General features: G+C 52.5%; 2 protein-coding genes across 5 annotated transcripts; one reads left to right on the forward strand and one right to left on the reverse strand.

Annotated features, from left to right (window-relative positions):
- Positions 1-2,317: 2,317 nt before the first annotated feature.
- galt (galactose-1-phosphate uridylyltransferase) lies at positions 2,318-16,352 on the reverse strand. 2 transcript variants are annotated; one of them, XM_057019423.1, is made up of 11 exons: positions 16,043-16,352; positions 15,540-15,709; positions 15,360-15,435; positions 15,056-15,104; positions 14,204-14,333; positions 13,779-13,835; positions 11,389-11,511; positions 5,804-5,936; positions 4,804-4,887; positions 3,128-3,282; positions 2,318-2,809 (listed from the first exon to the last, which is right to left on the reverse strand). In XM_057019423.1, exons 1-11 carry the CDS (start codon positions 16,077-16,079, stop codon positions 2,729-2,731), a joined length of 1,095 nt encoding a protein of 364 aa, XP_056875403.1. In that variant the 5' UTR covers positions 16,080-16,352; the 3' UTR covers positions 2,318-2,728. The 2 variants fall into 2 exon arrangements, with proteins under 2 accessions (XP_056875403.1, XP_056875404.1); XM_057019424.1 differs by lacking the exon at positions 4,804-4,887.
- A 139-nt stretch (positions 16,353-16,491) lies between these two features.
- Positions 16,492-18,589, forward strand: sigmar1 (sigma non-opioid intracellular receptor 1). 3 transcript variants are annotated; one of them, XM_057019436.1, is made up of 5 exons: positions 16,492-16,758; positions 16,860-17,002; positions 17,123-17,271; positions 17,594-17,686; positions 17,760-18,589. In XM_057019436.1, exons 2-5 carry the CDS (start codon positions 16,869-16,871, stop codon positions 17,987-17,989), a joined length of 606 nt encoding a protein of 201 aa, XP_056875416.1. In that variant the 5' UTR covers positions 16,492-16,758; positions 16,860-16,868; the 3' UTR covers positions 17,990-18,589. The 3 variants fall into 3 exon arrangements, with proteins under 3 accessions (XP_056875416.1, XP_056875415.1, XP_056875414.1); XM_057019435.1 differs by having other exon boundaries at positions 16,860-16,911; XM_057019434.1 differs by having other exon boundaries at positions 16,493-16,758; positions 16,837-17,002.
- Positions 18,590-18,641: the final 52 nt, after the last annotated feature.

Below are 18,641 nucleotides of genomic sequence, written 5' to 3' on the forward strand. Positions count from 1 at the left end.
AGCCATCCGCCTCCCTCCAGCAGCACGCGTAGATCCGGAGATAAACCTTTATCCTGTTTATCTCACTGATGCTAATAAATTCCAGAGGCGGCTGCCCTCTCCACTGTTTCATGAAGGAGCGTTCAGGAAGCGCGTGTCCTGCTGAAATCCATCTGCTCGGTACTTCTCAGGGAGGTTCCTCCGACCCACCTGCTGCTCTTGTTGGTGCAGCTTTGTCAGCTTGTATCAGCAGCTGGAGGAGCTGATGGACGCAGGAAAGAGACGAGAGATGGAGAAGAAAGGAGGAAAGAGCAGAAAATGCAGTTTCCATTGATGAAACGGCCACAAGAGATCCTGTTTGATCTGAGGATCTCACTCAGTAACCCTGGAACTGTGTTCTTGTTGTTGGAAGTGAAGATGCTGCAGATGTTTGCATGCAGGACAGGAAGGAGCATGTCCACTCAGGCTGGCTGTAGCTGCTCCAGAGTCCCGCCAGGTATTGAAAGTGGGTTCTGAATCTGTTGATCTTCTGTGTGAGATCTTTGCTTTGGTGAAGACAAAGGTCCGACGCTGCAGAGCATGTAATGGTGTGAATACATGAAAAGATGAAACGTCTTATTCAGCACTGATCAGTCAATGCTAACTCGGTGTTGGGGCCCAGGGTTGTACCCGCTGTGTCCTGCAGGGGGCACCGCAGGCAGGCGCACCTGAAGGCAATTTACATCCTGCCGCCGACTTTAGCAGGTTGTTCCTGCCTATCAGTGCCAGCTGCTGGTTTGGTTGGTTTCCCCTTGTTGTGTGTTTCGGTTTCCGTTGCCAGAGTGTGGTGGGTTTGCCTCTGGTTCGAGTTCTCTGCTGTCCTGGAGGACTGCCTTTGTCTTCCTTGTGTTGCCCCCCCCCCCAAATAAAACCCTTTGACCCTCTTACCACTGTGTCCTGGCCTGCTCCCGGGTTCTGTTCAAACCCCTACCGTAACACTAGGTTAAGAAAAACCTAGCATGTAGCATCAGTATCTTCCAGACTTGGTTCTGGCTGAAGCTGCAGCATATCTGGGTTTAGTGTGTTTGTAGCTAACTTTCTCTGCTTCGCCTCCTGGCATCATGGAGGTTCCCCAGAGAGCCGCTCCTGTCTGGATGCTTCTGGTGGATCACTGTAGACCCTGGAGACGGTTGTGTGGGAACGTCTGGCAACAACAAGCTAAACAAGAACAGTCTTTGCCAAACACAGCTGCAAACACCAAATAAGTGAGGAGTGCATGAATGTAATAGATGGTTTATTACTGTTTCTATAAGAGCGAACACACACACACAGACTGTGTAGACACACAAAGTCATGTCCTGAATCCACCCGCGCTCCTCTGATGCGTCCATGTGAGCTCCGCTGAGCCTGCAGGAGCAGATAAATATTGACCGGAGTGAATGAGGTCCGCCGCCGACCGATTGGCTGAGGGAGGCGTGAGGGAGACGTGAGGGAGACGTGAGGGAGACGTGAGGGAGGCGTGAGGGAGACGTGAGGGAGGCGTGAGGGAGACGTGAGGGAGACGTGAGGAGGCGTGAGGGAGGCGTGAGGGAGACGTGAGGGAGGCGGCGGAGAGGCTCCAGCTGCACGTCTTCAGCCCTCAGACGAAGATCTTCACAAAACACTGAATCAATATAAATATTTATGGAGCAGCTGAGATTGAGCTTCACAGGAAGCAGCATCAATAATGAAACAGGTGAGTGTGGCTGGGCTGTCATTACCCATGAGCCACTGCAGGTGCGGCGGCCTGCTTGTGTGTTCTGTGCACGTTGGATATTCACCTTGTGAATATTGCAGTCAGTTTTTAGTCTTGCCTGAGGAGGAAGCGCCTCAGCGAGAGGCTGAATCAACAGCTGCTCTTCACGAGCAGCTTTTCTCCTCCTCATGCTCTCGTCTCTCATCACTTCTCTTTGATCTCGCTGCTACGTCAGCCGGCTGCTTTTGTCTGATTGTGTGTTTGGACTCGTCGGCGTCGCCGCCACGCTGGTGAACCTGGGGGCGTGGCCCACGTGGGTCCGATGCCCCCGATGAGTTCCCCATTCGTGTAGCGATGCACCCGCTTCTGCTGAGTCTGACGGCGCCGGCGCCTCATTAAATATGCGTGTTTTTGGGCAGCCAGAACCGTTTCTGTTGATGTGGAAACTGTGGGACCAGAACAAATGATGCAACGGCAGGAAAGAAACGAGGCAGCTGCTGGAGCTTCAGCGTTCCGTCAGGATGGAGATGAGGAGCTCAGCCTGCGGCGACGGAGCCGCTCGCATCAGATATTCAGCTGTTTCTGTTCCTGACATAATTAGAAGATCATCAGTCGATAACGAGATGGAGACAAACAAGAAAACCTTATTTATTCAGTTTTTCATGAATAATGTCGCTGTGAAATTCTCAGACTGAGGTGAGGATCCCTGAATAAACACTGATCTGTGTGCGGAAGACGGAGGAGGTGCAATGGGCGCCAGATAACCGCAGTGCACCCTGGGAAATCCCCGGGTCAGCCACGTCACTCAGCCCCCCCCACTTTATTTACACGGATCTTAATATGCTGACGGCCCTCGAACTGGACGTGGACAGAGCCTCCGTCCCTGGTGCTGAAACCGTCCGTCCTGGTCTCCCTTTGAGCTTGAGAAGGTTCAAATCAAAAACAGGTGTGTGAAGGTGGACGCTGTTTTCAATCATCAAGTGGAGCCAGTCTGGAGCTCTTCAGCGGCGTCCTGCCTGGGCGCCACCATCCGTCTCACTTCGCTTCATCTCCTTCCACCTGCTTCTCTCTGGTCCTGTAATGTTCCTCTGGAAGGTTCCTCAACTTCTCAGCAGCCTTTTAAATACAATAATGGAGAAGTTTAGTTTGGAGCCCACAAGGCCTCAACGCTGCTCAACAATCTTCAAGTTTAGGAATGAAGCGACTCCGTGTTCGTGCACGTGTGTGTGCGTGCGTGTGTGTTCTGTTTGATTAGAACAGAGTGTTTTATTCTGAAGATCCCATTTCTGGCTTCCTGCCTGACTGATTAACGTGACGCAGCTCAGAGGAACGATAGATGAAGGACATGTTCTTGGCGGAGCCCCACGAGGAGCCGGACCTGATGGAATTAGCAGCTCCATCATGACTGCTGGATGGTGGAGCTCCATTACTCACCTGCTCAGGAGTCAGGTCCCTCTGCTCCTGGGCCAGCAGCTCATAGCCCACCATGAACTTCTTGACGGTGGCCGAGCGCAGCAGAGGAGGGTAGTAGTGAGCGTGCAGCTGCCAGTGGGAGTGATCCTCCTTCAGAAGAGGTCCGGTCGGAGCTCCTGAGCAACCAGACAGACACCAGAGTCACAATGATGGTTGAAGAGAACCTTTAGCTGTGATGCAGAGCTGCAGCTGGACAGATGTGGACGCTCCTGCAGCTTCCCAACACCAGCACAGATGTGGAGGCTCCTGCAGCTTCCCAACACCAGCACAGATGTGGAGGCTCCTGCAGCTTCCCAACACCAGTACAGATGTGGAGGCTCCTGCAGCTTCCCTCCAGAAGCTTCCCAACACCAGCACAGATGTGGAGGCTCCTGCAGCTTCCCAGCACCCACAGATGTGGAGGCTCCTGCAGCTTCCCAACACCAGCACAGATGTGGAGGCTCCTGCAGCTTCCCAGCACCAGTACAGATGTGGAGGCTCCTGCAGCTTCCCAGCACCAGCACAGATGTGGAGGCTCCTGCAGCTTCCCAGCACCAGTACAGATGTGGAGGCTCCTGCAGCTTCCCAGCACCAGCACAGATGTGGAGGCTCCTGCAGCTTCCCAGCACCAGCACAGATGTGGAGGCTCCTGCAGCTTCCCAGCACCAGCACAGATGTGGAGGCCCAGGTCCTGACAGGACCCGGAGATAACGTTCCTGCTGCCCCACGGAACTTCAGAAAACAGGACTAACGTGGATCATGAAAACCTTCTGCATTTGCGTCCTGCTGCTGAGAACAACCACCTGCTGATGATCCAGAACTAAAGAACTGAGCCTCTCCAGAGGAAGCCGAGGTTCAGAATCACGATTCTCCTGGAACAGATGGAAATAAGAGCACGAAGTTCTGCTGCTGCCTGAGCCACATCGATGGAAGATCAAACCACAGCCCTCTCCTGACCCCTGACCTCTGACCTCTGCACTTTCTTCTCTCACAAATCTGTGAAAAAAGCTGAAAAAGAGAAAATGAAGAGGCCGACAGCTGTTTCTTCGTGTCGAGCAGAACTTCCTGAACGGCTCCGTGGGAGGAAACGTTGGATCGCGGCGCTGAAACAAGAGTCTTCAGATCTCTCTGACCCACCCAGCCGTGGCCACACCGCTCCTCCCTCCTGTCACTCATCTCACCGCATCCAGCTGACCTTTGACCCCGTCTCACTCCCCAGCTCAGCAGAGGTAAATATCAGCGTTCCTGCCCCCCCCCCCCCCCCCCCACATACACACACACACACAAATGGAACAATCCTTTATGTGTTGGTGCACATCTGATGTTTGGGTGGGTTTTCAAGCCCATCAGCTGGTCAGAGAGAGTGTGTGTGTGTGTGTGTGTGTGTGTGTGTGTGTGTGTGTGTGTGTAGGTGTTGGTCGTAGGTCCACGCTGCAGGGTCACATGACCAACATTTGACCCGTCTCGACTGTTTTACTGGTCGTTTGTTTCTGGTGAAGGAAGAACAATGGAGCTGTTGGAGGAGCTGCATCAGGGCAGCTGACGGGTCGTGAACATGTGACTTCACTGACTCCAGAAGCAGCTTGAGACCTGTTCAACACACAACTGGGAGGGAGCTCATCATCACATGCAGCCACACGCTCACGTTGGGAACCTACCGTGCCAGCCCATGGAGTAGGGGAAGGAGACCTCAAACAGGTTGTCGTACTTGGTCAGAAGACGCTTCATGATGTCAGCCAGGCCTGGTGGACAGACAGACAGGGACAGACAGACAGACAGACAGACAGACAGACAGACAGGTTACTGTCACACCTGCTCACACCACTAGATCCTTTTCTCCCCTTTCACACATGCAACTTTGGCTCTGATCATTCCTGAGATTATCCAGCTGGATCCTGTTTTGATTCTCCTGCTTCTTAACTGATCAACTTGTGATCAACCGATCTGATGGAATCAGGAGCAACAACAGCAACGCTCAGACGGCGACTGATTGTCATTCCACAGTCGCCATGGGAGCGGCGAGCGTCTCAGAAGAGTGCGATTGTTCTCATCTTCACATCGTTCATTATGCAGCAGCTCAATCAGCTAAACAGGCTCCCGCTGTCGACGCAAACGAGGCAGATTTGTCCTTGAGAGCCAGGCTGCTCATCTCAGAATCACCTCCATCTGAAGCATCACCTCCATCTGAAGCATCACCTCCATCTGAAGCATCACCTCCATCTGAAGCTTCACCTCCATCTGAAGCTTCACCTCCATCTGAAGCTTCACCTCCATCTGAAGCATCACCTCCATCTGAAGCATCACCTCCATCTGAAGCTTCACCTCCATCTGAAGCTTCACCTCCATCTGAAGCTTCACCTCCATCTGAAGCATCACCTCCATCTGAAGCATCACCTCCATCTGAAGCTTCACCTCCATCTGAAGCATCACCTCCATCTGAAGCATCACCTCCATCTGAAGCATCACCTCCATCTGAAGCTTCACCTCCATCTGAAGCTTCACCTCCATCTGAAGCAGGTTTCTGCTGCAGCCTTTGAAATCCCAGAATGTCCAGAGGAGACACCAGCAAACAACAGCAGGCCGTGTCCTCTAACGACACACGCACACACACACACACACACACACAACACACACACACACACACACACACATACTCACCCTTCCTCTCCTCTGCTGTCAGCTCAGTGATACGGAGGATGTGTCGCCGTGGTAACAGCAGGGTCTGGTAGGGCCAGGTCGCCCAGTATGGAACCAGCACCAGCCAGTCCGAGCTTTGCAGCACCAGCCGCTCCTGCAGGAGGGACAAGAGGATCAGCTGGTTCCAACATCAGCGAAACCATGATGCTTCTGTGGCTCCTGGAGGAATAAAGGCCGCAGGTTCTTCACCGCGTGGCCGTTCGTTAATGTGTGGCTGAACAGCAGAGCCTCAGATGTGACTTCTGGTTCCCATATTTTATATTCTGTCTGACACTTTTTCAGGGGCAGTGATCCCGACCCCCTGCAGCTCGAGGAGGAGGAGTGAATATTAAACACCAGCCTGAGACCAGGAGAATGATAATTCTGCTCAATGAGGAACTGCAGAGAGCAACGGGGAACAGCAGGGGAACAGCAGAGGAACAGCAGGGGAACAGCAGGGGAACAGCAGAGGAACAGCAGAGGAACAGCAGAGGAACAGCAGAGGAACAGCAGGGGAACAGCAGGGGAACAGCAGGGGAACAGCAGAGGAACAGCAGGGGACAGCAGAGGAACAGCAGGGGAACAGCAGAGGAACAGCAGAGGAACAGCAGAGGAACAGCAGGGGAACAGCAGAGGAACAGCAGAGGAACAGCAGGGGAACAGCAGAGGAACAGCAGGGGAACAGCAGGAACAGCAGAGGAACAGCAGGGGAACAGCAGGGGAACAGCAGGGAACAGCAGAGGAACAGCAGGGGAACAGCAGAGGAACAGCAGGGGAACAGCAGGGAACAGCAGAGGAACAGCAGAGGAACAGCAGAGGAACAGCAGGGGAACAGCAGGGAACAGCAGAGGAACAGCAGAGGAACAGCAGGGGAACAGCAGGGGAACAGCAGGGGAACAGCTGAGGAACAGCAGGGGAACAGCAGAGGAACAGCAGGGGAACAGCAGAGGAACAGCCGAGGAACAGCAGGGGAACAGCAGGGGAACAGCTGAGGAACAGCAGGGGAACAGCAGAGGAACAGCAGGGGAACAGCAGAGGAACAGCAGGGGAACAGCAGAGGAACAGCAGAGGAACAGCAGAGGAACAGCAGGGGAACAGCAGAGGAACAGCAGAGGAAATGCAGGGGAACAGCAGGGAACAGTGGGAACAGTGGGAACAGCAGGGAGCAGTGGGAACAGTGGGAACAGTGGGAACAGCGGGGAACCGCAGGGAACAGTGGGAACAGCAGGGAACAGCAGGGAACAGTGGGAACAGTGGGAACAGTGGGAGCAGCGGGGAACAGCAGGGAACAGTGGGAACAGCTGAGGAACAGCAGGGGAACAGCAGAGGAACAGCAGAGGAACAGCAGGGGAACAGTGGGAACAGCTGAGGAACAGCAGGAACAGTGGGAACAGCTGAGGAACAGCAGGGAACAGCAGAGGAACAGCAGAGGAACAGCAGGGAACAGTGGGAACAGCGGGGAACAGCATGGAACAGTGGGAACAGTGGGAGCAGCGGGGAGCAGTGTCTCTGTGTTTGTGAGGAAGATTATTGTTTGTCGTGCTGGTTGAAATCCCTCCAGGTCAGCAGCAACACTCAACGTTCCCAGGATGAATCTTTATATTTCCAGCCTGGTGGGCTCCTACATTAAATGGTGCTCACGTCCAATCAAAGTGATCAGCTGCTGAACATCTCAACTCTTCTCTGGAGCTTCTGACACATGTGATGAGATCCAGGCCTCAGAACGGGACCAGGCCAGTAGAAAGGGCCGACGGTGTTTTCTCAGTGTTACAGCCTAATGTCCAGAATCAGCAGGTCTCCACCGCTGGAGGTGATATAAGGTGATAAAACAGTGAAGAACAATGAAGATGGCAGATATAAACAAGCTCCTCGGTTAGCAGGGTTCAAGATGGACCAAATGTTTAAACAAAACCTTTTCCCTCCTCTACTATCACCCTGATAGAAAAAGAAAGCCTGGAGAGGCCAGGTGAAGGTGGGGGAGCAGTGGAGAGAGAGAAGAAGTGAAGGACACGCCGCAGACAGGAAGTCCCAGGAGATCTTCTCCATTAGCTCTGCAAAGTTTTGGTTTCAAAGTCAAGAGTGTCACCAAGGAGCCAAACACCAATCGGGGCTCCAGAAGCTGCAGTATACCAATTTAGGGTCCTAACCCCACCAAGACAGGAACAATGGAGCACGCACACACACACACACACACACACACACACACACACACACACACACACACACACACACACACACACACACACTCTCTCTTTGCTTTGATTTTATAAAGGTCAGTCCCCGTGTGCACCTGCACAATGTCTGCTCTCACAAACCGTAATGCTATCTTACACACACACACACACAGTCTCGCTCTCTCTCTCACACACACAACACACACACACACACACACACAAAGTCTCTCTCTCTCTCTCTCTCACACACACACACACAACACACACACACACACACACACAGGTTCCACACAGAACCAGTACATTCCCTGAACAAATCAGTGTCTTTCTGATTTCTTTGCCTTTCTACTTGCACACCTCTCTCCCTCTCCCCCTCTCTCCCTCTCTCACTTCCTATGTCCTCTCTCCCTCTCCCCCTCTCTCCCTCTCTCCCTCTCTCTCTCTCTCCCTCTCCCCTCTCTCTCTCCCTCTCTCACTTCCTCTCTCCCTCTCTCACTTCCTCTCTCCCTCTCCCCCTCTCTCCCTCTCCCCCCTTTCTCTTCCTCTCTCCCTCCCTCTCTCTCTCTCTCTCCTCTCTCTCTCTCTCACACACACACACACACAAAGTCTCTCTCTCTCTCTCTCTCACACACACACACACACACACAGGTTCCACACAGAACCAGTACATTCCCTGAACAAATCAGTGTCTTTCTGATTTCTTTGCCTTTCTACTTGCACACCTCTCTCCCTCTCCCCCTCTCTCCTCTCCCCTCTCCCCCTCTCTCACTTCCTATGTCCTCTCTCCCTCTCCCCCTCTCTCCCTCTCCCACTTCCTCTCTCCCTCTCTCTCTCCCTCTCTGTCTCCCTCTCTCTCTCTCTCCCTCTCCCCCTCTCTCCCTCTCCCCCCTTTCTCTTCCTCTCTCCCTCTCTGTCTCCCTCTCTCTCTCCCTCTCTCTCTCCCTCTCTCACTTCCTATGTCCTCTCTCCCTCTCCCCCTCTCTCCCTCTCCCCTCTCTCACTTCCTATGTCCTTCTCTCTCCCTCTCCCCTCTCTCCCTCTCTCCCTCTCCCCCTCTCTCACTTCCTCTCTCCCTCTCTCACTTCCTATGTCCTTCTCTCTCCCTCTCCCCCCTTTCTCTTCCTCTCTCCCTCTCTCACTTCCTATGTCCTTCTCTCTCTCCCTCTCCCCCCTTTCTCTTCCTCTCTCCCTCTCTCACTTCCTATGTCCTTCTCTCTCTCCCTCTCCCCCCTTTCTCTTCCTCTCTCCCTCTCTCACTTCCTATGTCCTCTCTCTCCCTCTCCCCCTCTCTCCCCCATTCCTCTCCAGCTACACTCTCCAAGGTGAAGTAAAAGCTTTTCCATGAGCCCCATCAAAGCCTCAGCTCCACTGAAGAGCAGGAGCTTCCTCAGAACTGGACCAGAACCATGTGTGAAGTGGTTAATCACTGAATGTCATGAGAACTCATCTGGCAGAAAATAGAGCCTGGCTAAAGTGAGAAATGGGAAAGAAGAACTGCTGGGTTCCTCCATCAATTACCCCAGTGAAGGGTACCAGGGCTGGGGTACTATGGCTGGGGTACCAGGGCTGGGGTACCAGGGCTGGGGTACTACGGCTGGGGTACCAGGGCTGGGATACTATGGCTGGGGTACTATGGCTGGGGTACCAGGGCTGGGGTACTACGGCTGGGGTACCAGGGCTGGGGTACTATGGCTGGGGTACCAGGGCTGGGGTATGGAGGGGTACTATGGCTGGGGTACCAGGGCTGGGGTACTATGGCTGGGGTACCAGGGCTGGGATACCGGGCTGGGGTACCAGGGCTGGGGTACTATGGCTGGGGTACTATGGCTGGGGTACTATGGCTGGGGTACCAGGGCTGGGGGCTATGGCTGGGGTACTATGGCTGGGGTACCAGGGCTGGGGTACTATGGCTGGGGTACCAGGGTGGGGTACTATGGCGGGGTACCAGGGCTGGGGTACCAGGGCTGGGGTATTATGGCTGGGGTACCAGGGCTGGGGTACTATGGCTGGCTGGGGTAAAGGGCTGGGGTACTATGGCTGGGGTACTATGGCTGGGGTACCAGGGCTGGGGTACTATGGCTGGGGTACAGGGCTGGGGTATGGCTGGGGTACTATGGCTGGGGTACCAGGGCTGGGGTACTATGGCTGGGGTACCAGGGCTGGGATACCAGGGCTGGGGTACCAGGGCTGGGGTACTATGGCTGGGGTACTATGGCTGGGGTACTATGGCTGGGGTACCAGGGCTGGGGTACTATGGCTGGGGTACCAGGGCTGGGGTACCAGGGCTGGGGTACTATGGCTGGGGTACTATGGCTGGGGTACCAGGGCTGGGGTACCAGGGCTGGGGTACTACGGCTGGGGGTACCAGGGCTGGGATACTATGGCTGGGGTACTATGGCTGGGGTACCAGGGCTGGGGTACTACGGCTGGGGTACCAGGGCTGGGGTACTATGGCTGGGGTACCAGGGCTGGGGTACTATGGCTGGGGTACTATGGCTGGGGTACCAGGGGTGGGGTACTATGGCTGGGGTACCAGGGCTGGGATACCAGGGCTGGGGTACCAGGGCTGGGGTACTATGGCTGGGGTACTATGGCTGGGGTACTATGGCTGGGGTACCAGGGCTGGGGTACTATGGCTGGGGTACTATGGCTGGGGTACCAGGGCTGGGGTACTATGGCTGGGGTACCAGGGCTGGGGTACTATGGCTGGGGTACCAGGGCTGGGGTACCAGGGCTGGGGTATTATGGCTGGGGTACCAGGGCTGGGGTACTATGGCTGGGGTACCAGGGCTGGGGTACTATGGCTGGGGTACTATGGCTGGGGTACAGGGCTGGGTGGACTATGGCTGGGGTACCAGGGCTGGGGTACTATGGCTGGGGTACTATGGCTGGGGTACCAGGGCTGGGGTACTATGGCTGGGGTACCAGGGCTGGGATACCGGGCTGGGGTACCAGGGCTGGGGTACTATGGCTGGGGGTACTATGGCTGGGGTACTATGGCTGGGGTACCAGGCTGGGGTACTATGGCTGGGGTACCAGGCTGGGGTACCAGGGCTGGTGGGTACTATGGCTGGCTGGGGTATATGGCTGGGTATCAGGCTGGGTGGGTACCAGGGCTGGGGTAGGCTGGGGTGTGCTGGGTACCAGGGGTGGTGACCAGGTGTGTGTGTGTGTGTGGGGTGTGGTGGTGTGTGTGCGCGCGTGCGTGTGTGTGTGCGTGCGTGCGTGTGCGTGTGGTGTGCGTGTGCGCGTGCGCGTGTGCGTGGCGTGTGCGTGTGCGTGTGTGGTGTGTGCGCGCGCGTGCGTGTGTGTGCGTGTGTGTGTGTGTGTGTGTGCGTGCGTGTGTGTGTGTGTGTGGGTGTGTGTGCGGTGTGTGTGTGTGTGAGACGGTACCTTTTTGGCGGCCTCCTCTCTGGCGTACTGTAGCAGCAGCGGCTCTCCGTGTTTCTGATGGAACGCTCTCTGACAGCGGTCCGACAGCGCCGGCTCGTTTGGCAGGAAGTCACTGGCCCACACCTGTGATGTCACAGGAAGAGGGGAGGAGTTTGTGGAGGCAGCAGCGTGAACGTGCGTTTGTGTGGCTGGATTCATCTCCAGGTGATCGAGCATCCATGGAAACAGAAGAATTCCGCTGACCTCTGACCTTTGTATGCACACTGACGATTCAGAAATCACACATCTCTGTGAACAGACACGGATCCGCTGTAATCGGATCCGTCCTGCTGATAAAGCGAGGGTAAAGATCCAGCTGCTGATTTGGGTCCAACTGTCAGAGTCAGTCCGACACAGTTGCTCCTCGTCCAGGAACAACTTCCAAACAAAGATTTGATCTCCTCGAGACGGCTTGAGACGGTCGTGTCTGACGCTGTGATCGGTGGGTTTCAGCTGCTGTGAGGGAATTCTTCCTTTTCCCCACAGACTTTATTCCTCTGGTCCCTCTCAGAAGGTGTTCAGTGAGTAGAGCATGAATAGAGCGTGAATAGAGCGTGAATAGAGCGTGGATAGAGCGTGGATAGAGTGTGAATAGAGCGTTAATAGAGTGTGAATAGAGCGTAAATAGAGTGTGAATAGAGCATGAATAGAGCGTGGATAGAGCGCGAATAGAGCATGAATAGAGCGTGAATAGAGCATAAATTGAGCGCGAATAGAGCGTGAATAGAGCGTGAATAGAGCATGAATAGAGCATGAATAGAGCGCGAATAGCGCATGAATTGAGCGTGGATAGAGCATGAATGGAGCGTGAATAGAGCATAAATTGAGCGCGAATAGAGCGTGAATAGAGCGTGAATAGAGCATGAATAGAGCATGAATAGAGCGTAAATAGAGCATAATTGAGCGCGAATAGAGCGTGAATAGAGCGTGAATAGAGCACGAATAGAGCATGAATAGAGCGTGAATAGAGCATAAATTGAGCGCGAATAGAGCGTGAATATAGTGTGAATAGAGCATGAATAGAGCGTGAATAGAGCGTGAATAGAGTGTGAATAGAGCATTAATAGAGCATGAATAGAGCGTGAATAGAGTAATAACAGGAGGCTCCGTGACAGTTTATGCTCTGATTCCTGGGTCTTGTTGGTTTTTTCAGAAGACAGTGAACATCACACACTTTTATGGTGAGTGGAGGAGAAACTGGACATCAAAGGGATCAGAAGATGTTCCGGATCATCATTTTACTCCCGCTAAAACAAGCTGGATCTTTCCTCTGATGGAATTCTGTGGGTTGTGGGAGATTTCTGCTCATATAGAACGTGCTGATTGCCTTCATGCCCTTGAGAATCTGATTCTTGAGGCTACATCATGTAAATGTGACTTGGAGCTGATCCAGCAGCTCAGTTTAAACTGGATGAAGGGAATCAAACATCTGGAGCTTCTGGGTCCATTTCTGAGGCCACCTGAGACCTCCAGCTGATCAGATGTTAAACACTAGCGTGGACACATCAGGGAGTTTAGTTCTACACCACCAAGAGGACGAGTCCTGATGTTCCTGTGTGAGGAATCTGCATTTTGTGTGTTTGTGTGCTGCTGCTGCCAGAGTGAGGACAGAGTCCAGTTAATAGTGTAAACACTGTGCATCTGGATGCGTGCGCACGCCTGCCAGCATGTACGCACGGATCCCTCCGCTCACATAAGAGTAGAACAAACAGATGAGGAGCCGTCAGCTCCACAACCAGCTGATGCTAGAAGCTCCAGAAGGTGCTGCAGTGCTGAGAGTTGGCCTTCCTGGGGGACGTCTCCGTCTGGGGGACGTCTCCGTCTGGGGGACGTCTCCGTCTGGGGGACGTCTCCGTCCCCCTGAGACCAGACTCATCGAAGCAAAGCAGCCTCCACTATTTCAACTACATTTTCTTCTCATTGGTCTTGACAGTTTGGGCCTGAAGGGCTTGTCTGAATGCACAAACCTACACATTTACTGTGTCTCCCTTTAACTCAGATGTCTTCAGGAATTGAAATCTGGACTTCAGGGGAAAAAACAAAGCTGAAAGTGGTCAAAGCGGGATTCCACTTTCTTTCCAAATTCACTCTGAAGTGGACCAAGCGGGAGGAACAGGTATGTTGTTACATGCTTTAATGAGTAATGAGGACTTCATCGTGATCTTAATCTGTCGTTGTGCATCTTTCTGCACTGACAATTAATGAAATCAATATCAGGTAAAAGCTGTTCATTAGGCAGGAAACGCGCCCCGTGGTCTCTGCCGCGGTTTCCTGAGGCCGCATGCTGCCCCCTGCTGGTGGCACCGGCTAAAGGCGGACCTGAGCCGCAATCCGGCTCTCGTCAAGCCTACCTGGCAGTGAGGATGAGGGTTGGAACAGCCCATCATGGCTCCTTTATTCTCAAAGATCTACAAAGACAAGAGAAGAGGAAGTTGATCCCGCTGGACAATGGGATCCAATGAAATGGTGACATTTATTTACAGTAAATATTGTGTTATCAAATACCAGTATTTTCTGACATCAAATCATTTTTCCTTACAAAAGGGCAACATGTATCCAGACAGAGAATAGCTCCACTCAGTCAAACATTCCATGGTTTATTACTGTAGATAATGTTCAGATTTTAGAATCAACACTTGTTGCAGTGGTTTCTAATCATGAATATAACAACACTTGTGCTCTCGGCGTCGGCCTGCTCCAGTCCTGAGTGTGTAGCATGAATCCACACAGCCTCAGGTGTCATTAACATCCATCCTGTCTGGAGTTGCAACCCTACCTGAACCCAGCGGTAGGTGGAGCCCAGCTCCTCCACAAGCTCCGCCCACTTGTCAATCACCTCAACCACCTCCTGGTTTTTCATCAGAGGGAGGGTGACGTCAGACCAGGGATGGAAACACATGACCTTACTGAGAGGAGCAGAAGGGTTAAAGACTCTCATGAGGCAGGAAAGTTTCTCAGACTCTCCAACGTCCTGAGTAGTTTTGTTGGGGTGGTCAGCTTAGGGGGACTAACGAACATCTCCAAACCCTCCAGAAGACGACGAGCCTTCAGAATTCAGAGATAAAAAAGCACCACGATGGTTGAGCAGGGCAACTATAACAACCAGGAAGTGGAGCGGTCTCTGGTCCGCTTCTGTGTGGTCCTCAGGCCTCCACGCCTGCTGCATCAGCCAGGCGAGGAGGGTTGAGGTGTTTGGAGATGTGACAGCAACGGTCTGATTGGGCGGTCGCCTGGTTATTGAGCAACATTCCAGACTGGGCAGTGTGACCGGGGGTCATTAGCTCAAGGCTCTAGAAGGTGCAGCCTGACCAGCTCAGACGGCCAATGTGTCTGGGAATAAGAGCACAGTGCTGGACTCTCCAGTCCTGGTCCCAGTGGGTCCACTGGGAGGCTTGACTGTGGTCGCTCATTTGTTTAACAGAGGGGAGTTTAGTGCATCAGCTACTGAGGTTTTGGGTTCTTCTGATGGACCCACAGTCTCACGGCTGTGGGTCGGGAGCTCAGCGGTACCGTTTGTACCCGTGGAGCAGGATCATTCATGTCAGCGGTAGCCATGACAACCACAACCGTGGAGGTCGCCTGACACGTATGTCCACGATTTGGATTTCGTTCACTCGTTTCTTCTTACCAGACGCCGCGAGCAGCTTTGGACTGGAACAAGGGGTGTTGATCCGAAGCTGACAAATGTGTAAAAGAGGACAAAAATAAAATATAGTGTCAAGATACAAAACATATAACAGGCAACAAATCAAAATTAGAATAAAAATAAGAACAGAATTATATCATGTTTAGTAAATCCAGCTGAGCCAGCTGCAATTCAAACTGATTCGATTTGCTTGTGGTCGCGATAGAAACGATATAAATTCTGAAGCAAATCAAATGTTGCAGCTTAAATATCTGGAGCTGTGTCAAGCACGAAGAGCAGCGCTCACCTGGATCTGGAGCATCTGGCTGGAGAGCCGGGAAATCGTTGTCAAACACAAAAGTGCTGTTATAATCGGAATTGACCTGCAGACGCACAGAGATGCAGATGTGAACGGAGGGCTTCCCCAGAGGGGTGGAACATCTGGGTGGACGGTGCAGCAGCACCAGGCTGCACAGCCTCTTCTCACCTGTCCGCTGGCTCGCCTGTTCCCGGGACACAGCGGGTTGCTGGGCTCATACCTGGGTATCTGCTGCTCCGGGGGCCTTTCTACCTGGCCGGCCCAGGGTCTCTTCATTCGGTGGGCCGACACCAAGACCCAAGTGTCCCTCAGGGGGTTGTAACGCAGGTGCTGGTGTTCTGCATCAAGGCATCCTCATTTACAAAGCTGCATGTTTTAATCTCCACATCTTCAGCATCTACATGCTTCACTTCAGCATCCGGATCGGACAGAACTCGTATAAAGTTGGAATTGTCACTTTTAAAGCCATCATTTTTGACATTTGCCCTTTTCCCACCAGACAGGTCAACATCAGCCCAGTTCTTTTAAAGACACGGTTATTAGGGACAGTGCGTCCGATTTATTTGACAGGAATTGTGTAAAGATTATTATTACACGAAACTGCAAAGGAATGCTTGATTAATCGTGTTAATAGCGCTGAAATCCACATTCCGATCAATAAAGTTCAGTACCTTTTGGATCAAAACTGTCATCTTTGTTGCCGCTCATGTCGGTGGGTGATGACTGAGAAATTACTCCTATTTAATGTCCAATTCTCTAAACTCACAGACAACTTTTTAAAATCTCGAATTCTGAATTTACAACTTGCAGCAATAAAGTTCCAGAGAAGACTTCCTGTTTTTGACAGGCGACAAAATGGGGGCTCTTCGGGATACTTTGACGTACTTTAACAAACCTTTTAATCATTAAAAACGCGAAAGACACACAAGAAAAAAGACACAAATTAATAAATCATGCTGTCAGTTTAAAATGTGAACTTGTAGAATAAGTATTTAAGAGACCCTTTTTAGTAAAAACGTGAAATAAAGTTAAGCCATTTAAGGGGTTTTACAGCGATCTGGCAACCCTGAACATTGTCCCGCCCCTTTGTGTGATCTGTCCTCTGATTGGTTGATAATCTTATTCCCGCTTGCGTGATCAGGAAGTGTTTGGACCCACACCTGCTCTGCTGATGGCGTGTTTGCTGCCTGTGTGTCGTCGACTTTCCGTTTCTTTCTGGGTTCTTGCGGTTTAGTCTCGGAAATGTCCGCGCTCAGAACCGGTTTTAAGCTGCTGCTGTTCGCTACAGCCGCCGTCCTGGTCGTCTTACTCCTGAGACACTGGATGGCCACGAAGCAGTACGTTTTCAACAAGGAGGACATCGCGAAACTGGCTAAACAGTACGCAGGTGGGTCCGGTTCTGTGACGAGGTGCGTCCTCATGTGGGTCGGGGCCAAAGTGGACTTTGCTATAATCCAACTGAAAGACAGTAACTGTTTGTGTTCTCAGGACAGGACCATGAACAGGCCTTCTCCAAGGTGGTGGTGGAGCTCAGGAAGAGGTGATTCTGGGCTCAGCAGCCAGTCCGAACCGCTAACTTTGCTCTTTTTAGGTCATGCAATCAAACGTTTGAGAGATTCTGCACGAACATGGTTGGTTTTTACAGTGACTCTCCGTGAATGTTGTGGATGAATGATGGTGATGATGAAGCAGTAAAGCAGGACTGGTGGACACTGGTTCTTCTGTTGCCCTAACTGCCCTCACCTGCCCAGGTACCCGGGCCACATCCTGCCAGACGAGGAGCTGCAGTGGGTGTTTGTGAACGCCGGCGGCTGGATGGGCTCCATGTGTCTCCTCCACGCGTCGCTCACCGAGTACCTGCTGCTCTTTGGTACCGCTGTTGACACAGGAGGTCACTCAGGTGAGTGTTGGCGGCTGGAGCTGGAGCAGCCGCAGGCAGGTTCCAGGAGAGCATTTTATAATAACAGTGAGCTGAAAATACACTCTGACAGGAGAGCAGCACTGGGGGGCGGATCTGAGGCTGTCGTCGGGGGTTTTCTAGTGGTTTTAAGTCTTAAAGTTGCCTGTTAATGCTGCCATGTTTGACATTCATAACAGTCCTGGATCAGTTTAATGGACAATTCCCTTCATGTGAGTGGACATCCCCTCTTGGAGCTTGTCTCTTTGGGCTTTTTTAATGAGTCGATAGAGAAGTGTGATGGTCTCCGTCTTTGCTGCGTCAGGTCGTTACTGGGCTGAGATCTCCGACACCGTCATATCTGGAACCTTCAGACAGTGGAAGGAGGGCACCACCAAGAGCGACATATTCTACCCTGGTAAGGGTTCCATCTGTCACAGCTGAGTGAAGCACGCCGTGTCTCCAGGTGAAGTCTCATTCTCCTTGTTCAGGCGACACGATCGTGCACGCTGTTGGCGAGGCCACATCAGTCCAGTGGAGCGCTGGGACGTGGATGGTGGAGTACGGCCGAGGGTTTATCCCGTCCACGCTGGGCTTCGCTCTGGCAGACACTCTGTTCAGCACGCAGGATTTCCTCACCATGTTCTACACCGTCCGGGTCTACGCCAGGAGCCTGCTGCTGGAGGCCGGCACGCTGCTGGCCGAGGCCGGCGTTCTCTGAGGCCTCCGGGCTGAGACTGGAACCCACGTCCCTGTGGAGAGGGGGCGCGTCTCCTGGGCAGGTTTATTCAAAAGTGGAGTGTTTTAAAAGAAATGTAGTAGTAAATGGCGAGGCGTTAAATTGTTTAATTAAGCTCTTGACACTAAAGGCTGAGTTTGACTTTGTGAGTCGTCCTACTTGAACCTGAACTGAAGACCCGCCTGGAGAAGGTTCCTGGCTGTTCCATCCAAACATCAAGACCTCAGAGGATCAGTTCCATCCTCACTGCTCACAGTCCTAACGTCATCCAACGCCTCTTCAGTGGCTCTTTCAGACTCTGCTCACACCTCAAAGGTGTCTTTCAACTGATCACCACATTTTGGTTAATCTGTTGGTGAAATGGGTTGAATTCTTTTTCTTGAGCCCAACCAGCATTTTAAGGTAGAACCAGATGATTGACACTAAGTACAACACTCACTTTCCCTGGTGATCAGGAAAATGATCAGATGCTCTTGAATCCATCAAACCTTCAATATTCACAATCGACCTGTGAGAAGTTGGTTCTGTATTTGTAAAAGTCAAACTGTGGAGATACACACAAATAAAAGAAGGAAAACTTTGTGAATGGCTCATTCATTCAGATCTAAACGTGCATTTTATATTTGTGTTACAC

Source organism: Takifugu flavidus, chromosome 20 (assembly GCF_003711565.1).
Source record: "Takifugu flavidus isolate HTHZ2018 chromosome 20, ASM371156v2, whole genome shotgun sequence".
NCBI lineage: Eukaryota > Metazoa > Chordata > Actinopteri > Tetraodontiformes > Tetraodontidae > Takifugu > Takifugu flavidus.

What these genes read in the sequence shown, in the direction of transcription:
- galt (XM_057019423.1), bottom strand. Translation starts at nt 16,079, where the DNA reads ATGAGCGGCAACAAAGATGACAGTTTTGATCCAAAAG. An exon ending in CCACCTACCGCTGGGTTCAG is followed by an intron (nt 13,836 to 14,203) that starts GTAGGGTTGCAA and finishes TTGTCTTTGTAG; the next exon opens with ATCTTTGAGAATAAAGGAGC. An exon ending in ACCCTCATCCTCACTGCCAG is followed by an intron (nt 11,512 to 13,778) that starts GTAGGCTTGACG and finishes GTGACATCACAG; the next exon opens with GTGTGGGCCAGTGACTTCCT.
- sigmar1 (XM_057019434.1), top strand. Translation starts at nt 16,614, where the DNA reads ATGTCCGCGCTCAGAACCGGTTTTAAGCTGCTGCTGTTCGCTACAGCC. An exon ending in TGACACAGGAGGTCACTCAG is followed by an intron (nt 17,272 to 17,593) that starts GTGAGTGTTGGC and finishes TTGCTGCGTCAG; the next exon opens with GTCGTTACTGGGCTGAGATC. An exon ending in GAGCGACATATTCTACCCTG is followed by an intron (nt 17,687 to 17,759) that starts GTAAGGGTTCCA and finishes CTCCTTGTTCAG; the next exon opens with GCGACACGATCGTGCACGCT.